Source organism: Rhodnius prolixus, unplaced genomic scaffold (assembly GCF_049639745.1).
Source record: "Rhodnius prolixus isolate KJV_2025 unplaced genomic scaffold, Rpr scaffold_9, whole genome shotgun sequence".
Taxonomy (NCBI): Eukaryota; Metazoa; Arthropoda; class Insecta; order Hemiptera; family Reduviidae; genus Rhodnius; species Rhodnius prolixus.
In genome coordinates, this window is record NW_027411604.1 from 10,210,269 (window position 1) to 10,227,678 (window position 17,410).

At 27.4% G+C, this 17,410-nt stretch overlaps 2 protein-coding genes across 10 annotated transcripts in view; both read left to right on the forward strand.

The window, feature by feature from the left end:
- The window catches only part of Pkc53E (Protein C kinase 53E), a 235,514-nt gene extending 226,957 nt beyond the window's left edge, over positions 1–8,557 (forward strand). For all 9 annotated transcript variants that reach the window (XM_074128831.1, XM_074128830.1, XM_074128832.1 and 6 more), the window contains one exon: positions 145–8,557. In XM_074128831.1, coding sequence (XP_073984932.1) covers positions 145–297 — 153 coding nt within the window. In that variant the 3' untranslated portion in view covers positions 298–8,557. The remainder of the gene's footprint in view (positions 1–144) is intronic.
- On the forward strand, positions 4,024–16,847 carry LOC141454523 (intraflagellar transport protein 22 homolog). The gene is made up of 5 exons (XM_074128850.1): positions 4,024–4,157; positions 15,187–15,379; positions 15,456–15,613; positions 16,302–16,501; positions 16,586–16,847. The coding sequence occupies exons 2-5, from the start codon at positions 15,341–15,343 to the stop codon at positions 16,732–16,734; spliced, it is 546 nt and encodes a 181-aa protein (XP_073984951.1). The 5' UTR covers positions 4,024–4,157; positions 15,187–15,340; the 3' UTR covers positions 16,735–16,847.
- Positions 16,848–17,410: the final 563 nt, after the last annotated feature.

Consider the following 17,410-nt stretch of genomic DNA (forward strand, 5'->3'; position numbering starts at 1 on the left):
AAACGTATTTACCTGTTATATAAACATACATTAAAAAGATAATAATTTTGACTGTAAATACCTATAATTATTTATTTTGCCTTCCAGATTTACTATTGAGATATATTTTGTATGATTAACTTTAAATTATACATTATTTTACAGAAACATCGTAAAGACGTTAGCAATTTTGACAAGCAGTTTACTTCAGAGAAGACTGATTTGACACCAACAGATAAATTATTTATGATGAATTTAGATCAAACGGAATTCATGGGTTTCTCATATCTAAACCCAGAATTTATACAGCATGTATAAAAAACAAAACAAAAATATCATAATGATTATTGTGAATGATTATTTAATTTTACTTAATACTTTGTACACCATATGAAGTCTTCCCACATTCCACTTTTTGAAGATGAATTAAAAGAAAAAAGAAAAAACAAAAAAAAATTATAAAACTATTGAAAACAAAACAAAAAACACCTTTCTATAAGCTTTTCTTTCACTTACTCTTATTGAAAATTTGAAGTCATTTGTTAAGTTTTAATTTTTTAATTAGATTTAATCATGATTTTTAAAGAGTGCAGCGGTGGAGGCCAAAAAAATACTTTAATAAAAATGAAATATATGCTCCATTATTATAAAGAGTAATAATAATGTTTCCAAGTTTAAGGAGTGGAATCTCTTTCTCTTAATTTTATTATTTAACTGCTAAATTATATTCAAAAATAAATAAATAAATTACCTCCCTCCAGGCCTCTATTATTAAGATTTATTAAAAATCTATTAATTAGATCTATTAAATTAGAAATAAATAATAATAATTATAAAAAGACAATTCATTTGGTTTGTTTATTAATTTTTATTTTTATGTATTTAAATGAGGAAAATTCTATTTAAAATTTTTGCTCCATATTTATTGTTAGGTGTTATTTATTTTGTAGAAAAAAAAAGAAAATTGTTTTTATAGGATATGTATTATCTAATCTATACTTTTTTAACAAATATAAAAATTTTAAATTTATTTATTGTTTAAACAAAATAATAATGATAATAAATTGCAAAAAAAATAAAATTGAAAGGACAGAAAAGCAATGCAAACGTATCAAATAATTTTGTTTACTCTTTTATAGAGTGGGTAATTTTTTTGTATTGCTTAAAATTGTGTGCAATAAATAATAATTCTATTTGTAGGGTTAATTTTTTTTTAAATAATTAATATTTATTAAAAATGTATGTATATTTAGGAATTTTCTTTGTTTTTTTTTTAAAAAAAAAGGTATTATTTATTATTATTTACAAATTCCACATTCTGTATCTTCACCTAATATCTAGAAAAACCTAGGTTGAAGTAAAAAATAAATAAATAAATAATGTCGCTTTATACAACGCGAAAAAATAAACAAGTAAATAAAAACCACGAATTTAATATTTATTGAATAATATTGAGTTTAAATTCAATTAATTGTGAAACTATCCATGGTAAGCAAGCTCTAAAAAAAGTAGTAACTGTTTTTTTTATAGCTTAAAGTTTATATTTTCTTGAGTGTAATAAACCTTCTAATAACTGAACTCTGTTGAATTCTCTTTCTTTTCAAAACTCTTTTAAAACTAACAGATTAATAGGATTTTTTTTAACAAAACAAGTAATAAAGCTCATTTTTGCTGTTGACAATCAGAAAAAAAAGACAAGAAAAAAAGGATTTTTGGTTAATGATTTTCTTAAAATTGTATAAAAAAAAAATAGATAAATAAAAATGAATCTAGATATTTCCTCAAAACTAGCCAAAAATTATTATTGTTATTGTACTATTTTTGTTTTTAATTTTTGAAACATCAACAAAATTTTGTGGATAATTCTCAAAGAAATGTCAGGGGTAAACAAATATTAAGCCATCTAATCTACTTTGTTGCATTTGGTACAAATTTCGTATTTGTTGCTATCACTGTTATATTGGAATCATCGATACGATACTAGAGAACGGATTTGACTCCTACTTTAATTCCTGTTTGTTTGTTACTACAGATGATACGATATGATTTCCTATTTTTAATGAACTTGAATCAACTATGTTGCACACAGCAGGAAAGTTACAGCGTTATAAATTTTGTATTAATTCCGTGAAAATAAAAATAACCTAGTTTACCTTTGGTCAGTGGGCGAAGCAATAGTAAGCACATTGCAGAGAGTAGAAAGGGGGAGCAAGCTTATTAGCAGACTTTAAACATCAATCAGTCGTCCACATATAAATTCACAAAGATTTATCCTTGAATTTTTCATTATTTTCACTGTACAGTTGAAATCAAACAAATGATGAATCACAACGAAAGCATGAATTATCTAAAGTGAAAAAAATTAATAAAACAATAACAGAAAGAAGGGTAAGGGAAGAACCAATAAGCGCTCCATCAGACCCTTTCATCATTGCTTTGTGTTACAATTTGCTTGATAAGGAACGAAGCAACGCGGCAATATTCACGATTAATCCGAACGATGATACGTTACTCCATATGCAACAAGCGGCTACTTTGCGTAATAACAAATTTATATTTATATTTAAAAAGACAAGCCTTAAAATAAGTAAAAAAATTAAACATAACAAATTTTGAAAAAAAAAGCTTAATGTTATGAATATTATTTATTGGAATTGAAATTGCTGAATTAATACCTTTGTAGAAATTGTTTGTACACAATAGTTATTCGTGTATTTAAAAAATATTAAACAAAAAAATGTGTGTGAAAGATTATGTTGTTTTTCGTATCAGTAGTTAATATTTAATGGAAGATACATTTATGTGTAGCTAACAAAAAAGAATAAATAATAATAAGTAAAATAAATTGAATCAATAAATAATAAATATAAATATAATATATCTAGAAAAAAATGATTTAATAATGTCAATGGTCAGCTATGAGTCCCAGCTGATTCCATTGGCAATATTTATCGTTTCTCATATTTAAAAATATAATTTATTATATTAAATGTAATACGTAGGACAATATAATAATGAAATAGATTTTTGTGTTTTTTTAATAATAAAATATATATATTTCGTCATTATATTTAGGGAAATTATTAAATTAAATGTTAAATAATTAAAATTTTAAGAAATTATGGTTAATTCATAGTGAAATAATATATATTATGTAATAATGGTGTTAGAGTATTATAGTAAAGAAAAAAAAAATCAAGAAATAAAATTTTCTGAATAAATGTTAATTATATTTATAATATATAATTTATGTCAGATATTTATAATAATCTTAAGATAAATTTTTATGCAAAAGTCATTTTAAATTTTAATTAAAAAATAATATAAATTAGAGTGTTTTCATAGATGTCTGTTGGTCCAAAATTTGGTTAACAATTTTTTCGTTAAATTATAGTTTGTGTACAAACAATGAAATAAGAAGAAATTTCCGACTAAGTAATATTCATGTAATTTTTAAGCTTTTTAAAAAAATAATAACAATATCTCTTATAAAGGACTCTGATGTTTTGTTTCATGAATTGTAAAAATGTGTGTCTAGTAACAAACTGAAAGAATCTTTTTGTTCTGAAAGCTTGGAAAGCTATAGACCTTATTTCACATGTGTACAGTGCGTAAGAGCGAGACTAATTGTAAGAGGAGTGTTGAGATTTGTTTTGTAGGATGATTGCTGACCCAAAACTGGTTTGGTACACGAACTCAGTTTTTGGCTGTCATTGTGTATTTGTGATATTGTGTTCGGATCTCTAATTGTTGCAGTAGTAGAAGTGCCGAAATATTTGAGAAAGTAAAAAGTCCGTTCCCTCTAAGCCCAGGGATCGGCACTTTACCTTTATGGCTGCCGTGCTAATCATGTAAATGGAAACAATATTTGGCGCAGAATTGTACATTAAGTTTCGTTGATGTGGTCAAGAATATATAGTTGTCAAAAAAATTTCATCAAATTTAAATCATATAATCAAAACTTAATCAAGGTGGCAGTATAGCAGAGGCCTCCTTTGCAGCTGATTTATGAACAGAATAGGTTTTTACCTTCACTTAGTAGAGCAACGAAATTGCTATACACTGTCTGATTTACTGGCAGAATTATTAAGTAAAATCTCGAAGGATCAGTCAAGAAAATGCGTAAGGAGTCTGAGAGAAATTAGTGGAGAACATTACTTATTCCCTTCGCTAAGCAAGTAAGTTACTAAGGTACTTTTCAGAGATGTCTGCCCTATTTGTCTCTTATGCTTTATTTATCTCTTTTATCGAGGACAGTCACTAACAGTTGCACATGTGCTACAGTAGAGCATTACAATAAGATTGGGAGTCGAGGTTTAGAGAGTTGCTGAAAGCCTTGAATTTAAGGAGGTAACTCTTTTAATTATTCCTTCATACTAAAAATGTTTATCGCCAGTTTCTTGCTTGTTTATTGTGATTCTCCTAAACTGAAATCAATACCATTTAACCAGATTAGAGATAAACTGTAAATTAGTTACCTATTCTCGACGATTTTTATCCATTTTTTGTTGACGAGAAATTTGGTTTCATCTAGTTCTCATGAGTGTCTTGTAAGAATTAGTCATATAAGCGAAGCAGAAGTGCACAGAAACTTATGTAGAAACTTGTGTTTATTCTTTCTTAGACTTCGAGTAATGGTTTGTTCTGCATAATTAATCGTATGTTAAGCGCCAAAAATATACAAAAGAAACTATAGGTGGAGAATGCATAATTTATTTTTATAAAATTAAATAAGATTCTACGATTCAATTTGCAAGTGAAAAAATTTGATTGGATCTGGAGTTTGAATGAAATTATAAATCCAAATGTGAGAATCGTGAAATGAAATTCTGAAAATGTCCATTATCAGAGATATTATTTAGAGGTTTAATTAAAGACATACAAATGAAACAGTAAATAAAGAAAGAAAACATATAACAGTATTACTCGGTTTTATAATGCCTGTTTATTTTTATTTAATCTGAAAACGTAATAAATAATTTAACTACACAAAATTTAAATTTAATTTGTAGAAGTTTATTACCTTTGAATTTATGAGTCCATACTTTCTGATTACTTCGTTATAATATGTTCTTCTCATAAGCTATATATAAATAAGGAGTAATGAAAATTTTAATGAAACCAAAACTATATTGTTTTGATTAATTTATAATAACCGTTAAAGAATACAATATAAAAGTCAGATAAACTGAAATGTAGTCATATGTATAAAAATTAAATAGGCAAGTTCCTGGATTTGAAAAATAATACAAAACATGAAATGGTAAGGAATTGATTACATAAGGAATTATTAGATTCTTGTCTACTATAGTAAGACTAAACTATAAAGCACATAAAACAAAACAAAAAAATATAATAAATTTTATTCTTAAAACACGAGATTAACCCAAAGAAATTTTAAATATTTTTATAATCTTCAGTTTGATATATTTTTTTCAATAGTTCCTTTCAAAAGAATTTTTTGGACTAAAATAATATTTGGTTAGATAATTTGAGGAAGTATTTTTAAAAAGAAACCGAAGTTTTGATAAAAACAATCATAAATTTGAGGAAATTTATTTTGAGGAATGTAATTAATTTTGAAAACAAAAGAAATAAACTAAAAAATTAAATTAAAACACATATCAAGCTTCGTATTTGTACAAATTTCTTTGCGCTTTATAACTTTATATATACATATATATATTTTTTTTTTATCTTTTAAAACACGTTGATTGAGTGTCTTGAAAACTCTTCGACCATTAAGAGACTGCTTTTTTTATGGAAACGAGTTTCGCTTTCCAAGATAATGGTATCTGAATAAGGATGTCTATAAAAAAGATATGTGTATTCATAGATATTTGTGTGAAATTAGCCAATGAATACAATTCAGTTTTTAATTTATTTGATGATTTAACGTATGAAAAGTAAATAATTGACGTATTGTATTTTCAATTTGTACCAAATATTGTACAATCGCGTTACTTCTTAATAAAATAATAAGCAAGTTGCTGGTTATCTTCTTGACATAATATTGAATATTTTCAAATCTAAAAATAAATTCTGAAATCTGAAAATCGAATGAGCTATAGAAATTTTGTTCATAAATCTAGGTGACTACCCCTTTTTTGATCTCTCTCCTCGTTATAACTGGCTTGTTTGGATTCTAAAATATTGTGGAGGAGCCACTTTTCGACACAAGTGACTTTACGCTTAAACGATGATCCAAACACAATTTTTTTTTTTTTTTTTTTGGTCTTTCGAATCACCTGGTTGTAACTTTCCAAAACAGATTGCTAAAAAAGCCATCATGAATTGCGTGCAAGTTAGCCTGGATGAAAGTACCTAAGCAATGGCTAGACACAGTTCTTTATTTTAAAGGTAGGCATTATTATTATTTCTTGCTCATAAGGAGCGTATTTAATAATAAATTGGTTAACTAACAAAGATGTGCTTTATTGAGTAAAAGTTGATTATTTCAACTTTTATTAGAGTAAAATCACCACAGTAATAGAAGAGTTTTTTAAAGATCTTTTTCTTCTTTCAACGTGTTTTAAAAACAAATTATTTGCATTATAGATGTTTATTTTTTTTACTGTGAGTTCAGAACTCTGAAGTCAGTCAGTTAGAAGCTTGGTCAGTAGAAATCAATTAAAAAATTATTATACTGATGAATCTTCGTTTCTATTCATTTTTATTCGCTTGTTTTAATGAAAAATCGTTTTAAAAAATAAACTATATATGAACACTTCTGTATGCCTTTCCCAAGAAAAAAAAAGTAAAAAATAAAAATAAAATAAATAAATAATAATGTGATAGTCACCTAATTAGCTTTGAATAATTAAATTTGTCTTTAAAATAAAAATAAAAAAGTTATTTTTATTAATATGTATTAGAAACATATATATTGTTTAGTAAAAAAAAAAAAAAAAAAAGAAAAAAATATATTCAAAAACAATTACCTTCATAGTATTTATAAGATTATGTGTCATATATGTATATATTAAAGATAAATAAATTTATATAAATATATTGCTAAAATCACGTTCATCAAACACAACACCTTTTGACACAAAAATACACATCACATATAATGAAACAAATCACCACATTTACTCAATTTCACACAAAAATAATATTCGCGTTCATTTACAATTAATATACATAAAAACATAGATTAAAATCGTATAAAACACCTAATTTATATAAACAAAAATTAATCAAAAAAGTGATACACGCAATAAACTGTTTGTTTTTAGTTATTAAAAAATAAAAATTAAATAAAATAAGATTATTACTTTTTATGTTTCTGCATATATGATACATATTAAACACAAAAAAATATATTATCAAGCATATATAAATAAATCTATTTTTCGAGTATTTTTTCCTTCCTTATCTTTTTTCTCAAAAATAAGAAAAGGGTTACCAGAACACGTTCACTCTAGAAGTATCTCTTTTTAATCGATTTTATTTATTATTAATAGAGTCTCATTTAAAATTTTGTTAATCGTACTAACCAGAGATTTAGGAATTTCTGGAATTGAGGGGAAAATAAAAACACGTAGACTTCACTTGTTACTTTGACAAAATTGTTCTTTTTGTATAAAAAAAACAAAAAACAGTTATTCTTGGAACTCAACAATTTGTGACCTCCTTTATATGATTTGCAGTAAATTTGTTTAAATGCCCTCTACACTTTTGGAATTTTCCTATTCATTAAATAACTTTTAGACGTATTCAATAGGCCAAAAATATTTTTAATGAACTGCCCGTGGTCAGTCTCAATTAAATATGTTGGTATTGTTCGTGATTTTTAAAAATCTAACTTAAACAAACAAGTAACAATTAACTGTCACACTGCTAGTTCAACATGGCAGGCTGTTTAATTATCCGAAACTAATTAACTCATTAGTCACTAATGTTCGAAGACTTGAATCTCTTTCTTTTTGTATTGTACATCTAAGAAGACTTTTCAAAGCAAGGAGCGTGACATCAGTTTCCTTGTCAATTTCATCAAAGCATTGACTTTCTTTTATTTTTTTCGATTCTATTATTATTCCAATAACTAATGAGAAACTAATATCCACAAATTGAAGATTTTAAGAATAATGATTCTAACTTGCATAGTTACTTATATTTTTAACATTTTTATTTATTTATTTTTATTGAAATGAGACTCTAATAATAAAAACAACTCTGGTAAACCCAACCTATGTAACAGATTAAGGGTCACATCAGGGATAAATAAAAAAAGAAAAAAAAAATAACAAAAAATGTCCTATTTTCCTCTCCTTAAAATCTGTAATAGGAAAATCTAGTGTACAAGTTTTTCTTTTTTGTTTTCTGTAAATAAATCTTATTGAATGCGCACTCTCTTTTATAAGTACATAATAAAGTACACAATTTTCTCTCCCTCCCTCACTCAATCACTCTCTCTCTTCATGTATTGAGTGTTGCCCCTCTGAATTTATAATGTTTGGATTGTTTTTTTGTAAATTGTGAAAAATGAAAAGAAGGGTTCTGTTTGTAAAAAAAAAAAAAATGTATTTAAAAAATTTCCATCAATAAACAAATGTTGATTCATTAAAAAAAAAAATGGCCTAATTGAAAACAAATATATATATTTAAAATAACTTAAATTAAAAACAAAAAATTAATAGATAATAACATAAATTATAAAGTGAAATGAATTTTCGTTGATTTATTTTTTAATTTTCAAATAGATTTTTAAATTTTAAATAATCTTTTTTTTTAAAGTTTTAACAAAAATATTCATATTAATTTGTTTGTGTGCCCATTTCTTTAAAGCGAAAAAATCTCACTTTTTTAAAATTTAAATTAATAAAGTAATTAAAAGAAGAACTAAAACTTCTCTCGTAGAATTTTTTTTTAATAATATTAGGAAAAATAAATAAAAAGAAAAACATAGAGTAAAAAAGAAAAATCAATGATGACAAAAAAGAAGAACAAAAGATTAATTAGTAATGATAGTTCACAAATTATTTTCTAATTCACTTTGTTCATTATTATAGAGATAATTTTAAAAATCAACAAAATACCAATATTATACTAAAAAATAAATCTCTATATGTCTAAGGTTTATCTTCTGTTATTAACTTTAAGGAGCTATATAATTAAAAAGAAAAAGGAATGTATTAAAAAGAAGAGTGTCTTTTTTCAAATATCCTACTTCTTTGTACTGCCACAGAGTGTTTTATTAAATACTGTAAAAAAATATACATATATATTATAAAACTAATAATTAAAAACAGTAGTTTTTTCAGAATTTAACTTCATGTGTTGTAAAAGTGTTTTCTTTTTTAAAATTAAATAACTTTTAGATCTGTCTTTTTTAAAATAAATTGAACTTTTTAGCAAGAAATAAATTTACTTTTTCAAATTCTCCTTAATATTCTTTAAATTAAATGAATAGAAGAAAAGAAATTATTAATAGCAATATTATAAAAGAAATTTATAATAATATATTTAACACTTATATTCCAGATTTTAAAGCAATATTTTCTTTATAATGATCGAATAAATATATAATAATATATAATAAATATTAAATTAAATAAAAATCCATTTCTTAGTTTGACTGATATTATCTCTGAAATTAGTACCAAGCTTTAGGAATCATAGTTGTTAAGTTTTTTAATTAAGATAAAGTAAATTTAAAAAGAATGGACATTTATCACTACTACTAATTCTTTGATATGTAAAATTAAATAAGTTAATTATAAATACAAATAATATATATATTTATTTAGTGAAAATAAATGAATATAACTTCTCTTTTCACGTATTTACATAATTACATTAATTGCTTTTTTTGTAATGTATAGCTCTTTGTGCCAATTTTGTTTCTGTGTTGTGCATTATTATTATAACAAAAAAGAACAAAAAAATTAAAAATTTTATTCTCACTTTCTTCTTAATACAATAAAACAAAATAATATATATATTGAAAATAAAGAAAAAAAAATAATAATTTTAAAAAATGGTTATGACGATGATTTATTTAAGAAATCCCTCTTTCAATAATTTTTAATTTGTAACTGGCTATGTTTTTATTGAAGTTGAATTCCTGCTATTAGCAGCTAAGGAAAACCTCGGTTAAGCTAAGCTTATTTTTAAGCAAAAGCATATTCTATGCGTACTGTGAAGCCAGTTCTATTTACCCAAATTCAGTCTAACGACATGTTCAGCATCAATAGCCACATCAAAAGTTTACTAATCCAAAAAATGGGACAATAAGCCCACAGATGTTTGATCAGTTGCTACAAAATCTGCAACATTGTTCAGGTACACAATTAAAACTGATTGCAGAACAGCTAGCATCATCATGAAAATATGCAATTCAATAATCCACTTTTTTTGAACTGTAGAGCATACCCGGGGAGAAACCAATGGGATCACTTGCGCTAACTTGACGTCTCAAACCCCAAAGCATAAGCAGTTTCTCGCCATTACTGTAAGATACAATTTGCAGGAAACCGAAAGAAAAAACAATCCTATCCAGATAGGATTAATTAATTAAAATTAGTCCGGGTGTTAATTGTATAACAAATGTCTTCGTTTAAAGATAAAGGCCTCCCTGCTGGTTTGGTCAGCTTCTTTTAGGCTCAATCAGCGGTGGCCCAAAAAATTATAAACAGGATATTCAATGCTTAAAACATACTTTTAACAACATTATACTTTTCTCTAAAATGCTTAAAGAGCTCATGATAGTCTCATCTTGAACCACAAGGCAATCATTAAATGTGTAAGTATTTCTGTTAGAAGTTTTTCGGATTGCATTAGGTTTTCTCTTTCGATATACACATGTATATTTACATATTATCTAATTCTCATTTTATTTTAATTTTTCCATTTCTTCAAGGTAAATAGTTGCATTATTAATCTCAAACGGTACATTAAAAAATAACAGAAATTATAAGCTGGACTTCCTAAAAATGGCTGTCAATAATATGAAAAACCTAATAGCTGTTAAATTAATAAATTTTCATTACTTATGATCCCCAGTCCTATTATTTTCTTTCTCGAGTTTAAAAAATTAGGGGTTCCTTTTAATATAAATAGCGTTGGCCTGATTATTACCTAACCAAAAACCAAAATAGCACCAGTCCAGAGAAAATAGGAGACTATTTCCAACTACATGCACTTCTCCTATTTCAACATAGATCGGCCCAACATGCATAATATACGAGCATTAGCTTACTCGTAGCATTAGCATAATTATTACTTATCAAATAAAGAAAAAGAAACATTCCAGTGAAATTAGAAAAACATTTTTTATTTTTCAAATAGTTTTTAACTCTTGATTTTCAAATATATCAACCCCACATATTCAAATTAACCACGACCTTAATGTTATCTATCAAATACGGAAACTGCAACATTACATTTAAATTAGGGGTAATGTTCCACTTTTACCACTGCATTGAACTTCTTGTTCCGCAAAATAGATCGACGCTAAGTATACAATCTAGCATTGGCCTTAATATTAACTATCAAATGCAGAAACAGCAGCATTCTTTGGAAATTAGGGAACAACTTCCACTTTTTCCACTGGTTTTTACTTCTCGATCTTCAAAATAGATCGACCCTAAGTATACAATTTAGCATTGGCCTTAATATTAACTATCAAATGCAGAAACAGCACCATTCCTTGGAAATTAAGGAACAACTTCCACTTTTTCCACTGCTTTTTACTTCTTGATCTTCAAAATAGATCGACCTTAAGTATACAATCTAGCAGTGGCCTTACTATTAACTATAAAATGCAGAAACAGTAATATTCCTAGAAAATTAGGGAACAACTTTCACTTTTTCCACAGCTTTTTACTTCTTGAACTTCTAAATACGTCGACCCTATGTATACAATCTAGCATTGGCCTTACTATTAACTATTAATTTAACAAACAGCACCATTCTTTGGAAATTAAGGAACAACTTCCAATTTTTCCACTGCTTTTTACGTCTTGTTCTTCAAAATAGATCGACCCTATGTGTACAATCTAGCATTGGCCTTACTATTAACTATCATATGCAGAAACAGCAGCATTCCTTGAAAATTAGGGAACAACTTCCACTTTTTCCACTGCTTTTTACTTCTCGTACTACAAAATAGATGGACTTCATGTGTACAGTCTAGCATTGTCATTAATATTAACTATCAAATGCAGAAACAGTAGCATTACTTGGAAATAAATGAACAATTTCCACTTTTTCCACAGGTTTTTACTTCTTGATCTACAAAATAGATCGACCCTTTGTATACAATCTAGTATTGGCCTTACTGTTAATATCAAATACAAAAGCAACAGTATTCTGAAATTAACAAGCAATTACCACTTTTTCCACTGCTTTTTACTTCTTGTTCTTCAAAATAGATCGACTCTAAGTGTACAATCTAGCATTGGCGTTATTATTAACTATTAAATGCAGAAACAGCAGCATTCCTTGGAAATTAGGGAACAACTTCCACTTTTTCCACTGGTATTTGCTTCCTGTTTGTCAAAATAGATCAACCCTATATGGACAATCTACCATTGGACTCCCTATTAACTATTAATTGCACAAACAGCATCATTCCTTGGAAATTAATGAACAATTTCCGCTTTTTACTGAAAACATTGCTTTTTACTTCTTGTTCTTCAAAATAGATCGACCCTAAGTATACAATCCAGTATTGGCCTTCCTATTAACTATTAATTGCACAAACAGCATCATTCCATGGAAATTAAGGAACAACTTCCACTTTTTCCACTGGTTTTTACTTCTCGATCTTCAAAATAGATCGACCCTAAGTATACAATTTAGCATTGGCCTTAATATTAACTATCAAATGCAGAAACAGCAACATTCCTTGGAAATTAATAAACAACATCCACTTTTTCCACTGCTTTTTACGTCTTGTTCTTCAAAATAGATCGACCCTATGTGTACAATCTAGCATTGGCCTTACTATTAACTATAAAATGCAGAAACAGTAACATTCCTTGGAAATTAAGGAACAACTTCCACTTTTTCCACTGCTTTTTACTTCTTGTTCTTCAAAATAGATCGACTCTATGTGTACAATCTAGCATTGGCGTTATTATTCACTGTCAAATGCAGAAACAGCAGCATTCCTGGAAAATTAGGGAACAACTTCCACTTTTTCCACTAGTTTTTACTTGTTGTTTTTCAAAATAGATCGACTTCATGTGTACAGTCTAGCATTGTCATTAATATTAACTATCAAATGCAGAAACAGTAGCCTTCCTTGGAAATTAATGAAAAATTTCCACTTTTTCCACAGGTTTTTACTTCTTGATCTACAAAATAGATCGACCCTTTGTATACAATCTAGTATTGGCCTTACTGTTAAATATCAAATACAAAAGCAACAGTATTCTGAAATTAACAGGCAATTTCCACTTTTTCCACTGGTTTTTACTTCTTGATCTACAAAATAGATCGACCCTTTGTATACAATCTAGTATTGGCCTTACTGTTAAATATCAAATACAAAAGCAACAGTATACTGAAATTAACAAGCAATTTCCACTTTTTCCACTGGTTTTTACTTCTTGATCTACAAAATAGAACGACCCTTACTATACAATCTAGTATTGGCCTTACTGTTAAATATCAAATACAAAAGCAACAGTATTCTGAAATTAACAAGCAATTTCCACTTTTTCCACAGGTTTTTACTTCTTGATCTACAAAATAGATCGACCCTTTGTATACAATCTAGTATTGGCCTTACTGTTAAATATCAAATACAAAAGCAACAGTATTCTGAAATTAACAAGCAATTACCACTTTTTCCACTGCTTTTTACTTCTTGTTCTTCAAAATAGATCGACTCTAAGTGTACAATCTAGCATTGGCGTTATTATTAACTATTAAATGCAGAAACAGCAGCATTCCTTGGAAATTAGGGAACAACTTCCACTTTTTCCACTGGTATTTGCTTCCTGTTTGTCAAAATAGATCAACCCTATATGGACAATCTACCATTGGACTCCCTATTAACTATTAATTGCACAAACAGCATCATTCCTTGGAAATTAATGAACAATTTCCGCTTTTTACTGAAAACATTGCTTTTTACTTCTTGTTCTTCAAAATAGATCGACCCTAAGTATACAATCCAGTATTGGCCTTCCTATTAACTATTAATTGCACAAACAGCATCATTCCATGGAAATTAAGGAACAACTTCCACTTTTTCCACTGGTTTTTACTTCTCGATCTTCAAAATAGATCGACCCTAAGTATACAATTTAGCATTGGCCTTAATATTAAGTATCAAATGCAGAAACAGCAACATTCCTTGGAAATTAATAAACAACATCCACTTTTTCCACTGCTTTTTACGTCTTGTTCTTCAAAATAGATCGACCCTATGTGTACAATCTAGCATTGGCCTTACTATTAACTATAAAATGCAGAAACAGTAACATTCCTTGGAAATTAAGGAACAACTTCCACTTTTTCCACTGCTTTTTACTTCTTGTTCTTCAAAATAGATCGACTCTATGTGTACAATCTAGCATTGGCGTTATTATTCACTGTCAAATGCAGAAACAGCAGCTTTCCTTGGAAATTAGGGAACAACTTCTACTTTTTCCACTAGTTTTTACTTGTTGTTTTTCAAAATAGATCGGTCCGACATGTACAATTTATCTTTGGCCTAATTTTCACTGTCAAATGCAGAAACAACAGTATCGCAATGAAATTTGGAGAAAATTTCCGCTTTTTCTGAAGGTTTTTTGGTTTTACTTCAGGTTTTTTCAATATATATAGATCGACCTAATTTCGGTAAAATTGGATGAAGATTTCTTTAGAAGGACTTTTTACTATTTCTTATTTTTGAAAATGTATCGTCGTAGCATGTATCATGTTGGTTCATTTTTACTTTCTTACAATCCCAGGTCTCAACTCCTTATTCTTGATGATCTGGCTTCGATTTTTGACATCAATTTGTTGATTTGTTAGGTAAATTTTAAATTTGCGAAAGGCGTTTTAAAAGAAATCTATGGATTTGGAGTTTACGGAATTAAATTTTATGTTCTGTCTTTTTGACTACATATAATTCAACTAGATTCGATTACTTGAATTTGGCAGAGTACTACGTGTTACAAAAATCATTAGTCATTTATAATAACAGAATGTTTTTAATAATAAAATTAACTTATTAAATATATTGAGAATGTTTTGTAAGTACAGGTACTGTTAAGCATTAATACACAATTCATGTAATGGAATCCTAGCAACGAGAACATATACATTCATGATGGCAAACTTTTAGTTACCTCAGCAACGGTATCAAAACGAAAGTCTAGTAATCTTTGAGATGACGATTATCACTTAATTTGAAAATATGAAGAAAGTAAAAATAATTTTAGTTGGTCCATTGAAGGTATGAATAATAATAAATTTGGCGTTATTCCTGGGAGTTTTCAGTGTAATAATATGTTTTTTGTATCGGTTCTAAGTGTGGAAAATCTACGATTGCAAATTTTCTATCTGAAGCAATAGATTATAACATAGATAATTACCGACCAACTCCGGGAATTCGAGTGCTGGAATATGAGATAAACAATGACAGGAATGATATAGAAATAGAATTATGGGATTGTTCTGGCGATGAAAAGTAAGTTGAAGATTTTTGGTTTATACAATTTACAAAATATCTGCCTTATTATAAATTATGTTATTTTATCTTCTTTTAAAGATGTTGTAAAGGGGAAAAGTTGTATCTTCTTTGGAAATATGTATTCGTTCATACAATATATGTCAATATGGTATCTTCTCATAGCCTGGAATAGCCAATAGAATTTATGCCTTTCAAAAGCTTAGAAAATTAAGACTCTTGAATTGATTATCCTTCTCTTATAATCTCTTTAGCATTAATTTATTGCGATTAACTATCCGAATAATGAGCCCAGTTTTCTTAGGATCACTTCATTCTTCGGATTAACAGCCGAACACCCTGGTTTTCGCCCCTACTTTGAGCCATTCATGAGTTATAAATTTAATGAAATTACCAAATTATTAAGTTGGTTTTATGAGGAACACCTCGTTCTGAAAATGACTGTGTTGTATCGCAATGGAAACAATAGTTTTAAAAACGAAATAGAAATGCCCTTCCCAAACCAAACTCATCGGAAACATTTATGGAAAGTAAATTATTCGCTATTACAGATGAATCTACTTTCCCATCTTAATCAGAAAATGAAACGGAGATATTGGTAAAACAGAAAATAAAAGCTTTGGTATTTTGACAGTCAATACTTCTTACTGCTAGTTTCCACAAAAAGGTTTAAAATTTTATTTTACAGATATGAACAATTTTGGCCCGTATTTTCATGGAATGCACAAGGTGTAGTTTTAGTATTCAATCCTGAGGTTAAAGAACAGTTAATGGAATTGGAACGAATGTATGAAAATTTTGTTGCTAAAAATATGATTTCAAATAATAATGCTCTTATCATTGCTAATTGTAAGGATCCAGAATTAAAACTACCAGTACCGGAATTAAGTAATTCTATAATTATTAATTTCTCATTTTTTTGTGTTTTAACCCACCATTGTGATGAATATCAAATTCAAATTTTATGCTTAGGTGGTCCAGTAGCAAGCTTATCATATGTAAACAGTAACGTAATGGAGAATGGAGACGAACTAAGGAGTGCTTTTCAAAACTTTGTATTTAATATACAAACTGATGTGAAAGATTATGAACTAGATGATTTAAGTGTACTGCTAAGTTAATTGTTCACACAATGCTTGTCTGAATTGTAAAAGATATCGCTAGGGTAAATACAGAACATTTTTGTGCTTACAATACTATTAATTACTAAAATTCTCACAAAAATTGTACGCTTTGTAGATAATATGAATAGGACATCATTTTGTTATTTAAATAATAAACATTTATTAAAATTAAGTGCGAAAGGACATTTACCTCTTTTCCGGTCTGGTGTTTTCATAATCAGTTAGTTCTCTTTTTAATGATTAACCCCTTAACGTGCACGCTCGAATTAACTCGAGCGCGCTAAACTGGCCAAACTGTTCACACTCGAGATAATTCGAGCGGCGTTGCACTTTATGCTACTATAATTTTTCACTCTCGAATATAATCGAGAATTGAAAATAATGTGAAAGCAAAGAAAAGCAATCGTTTTATAGATATTTATCATTTACATGGGATTGTAAGCTATAACACTTACTTATTCAAATATAAAATATAGCGGTTTTTTCAAAAAAAAAAAGTGCATTAAGGGGTTAATTACCAAACTTTTTATTATATTTGAATCTCTTTTATTCAAAATTTTTAAGGTTCAATAGACAGAGTCTTGATAATCAGAGTGTCTAATATTCCGATTCAATGTTTCAAATATTAAAAAATAGTTTTTAGAAAGTGAGTTGTATGTGTTATATATCTGTG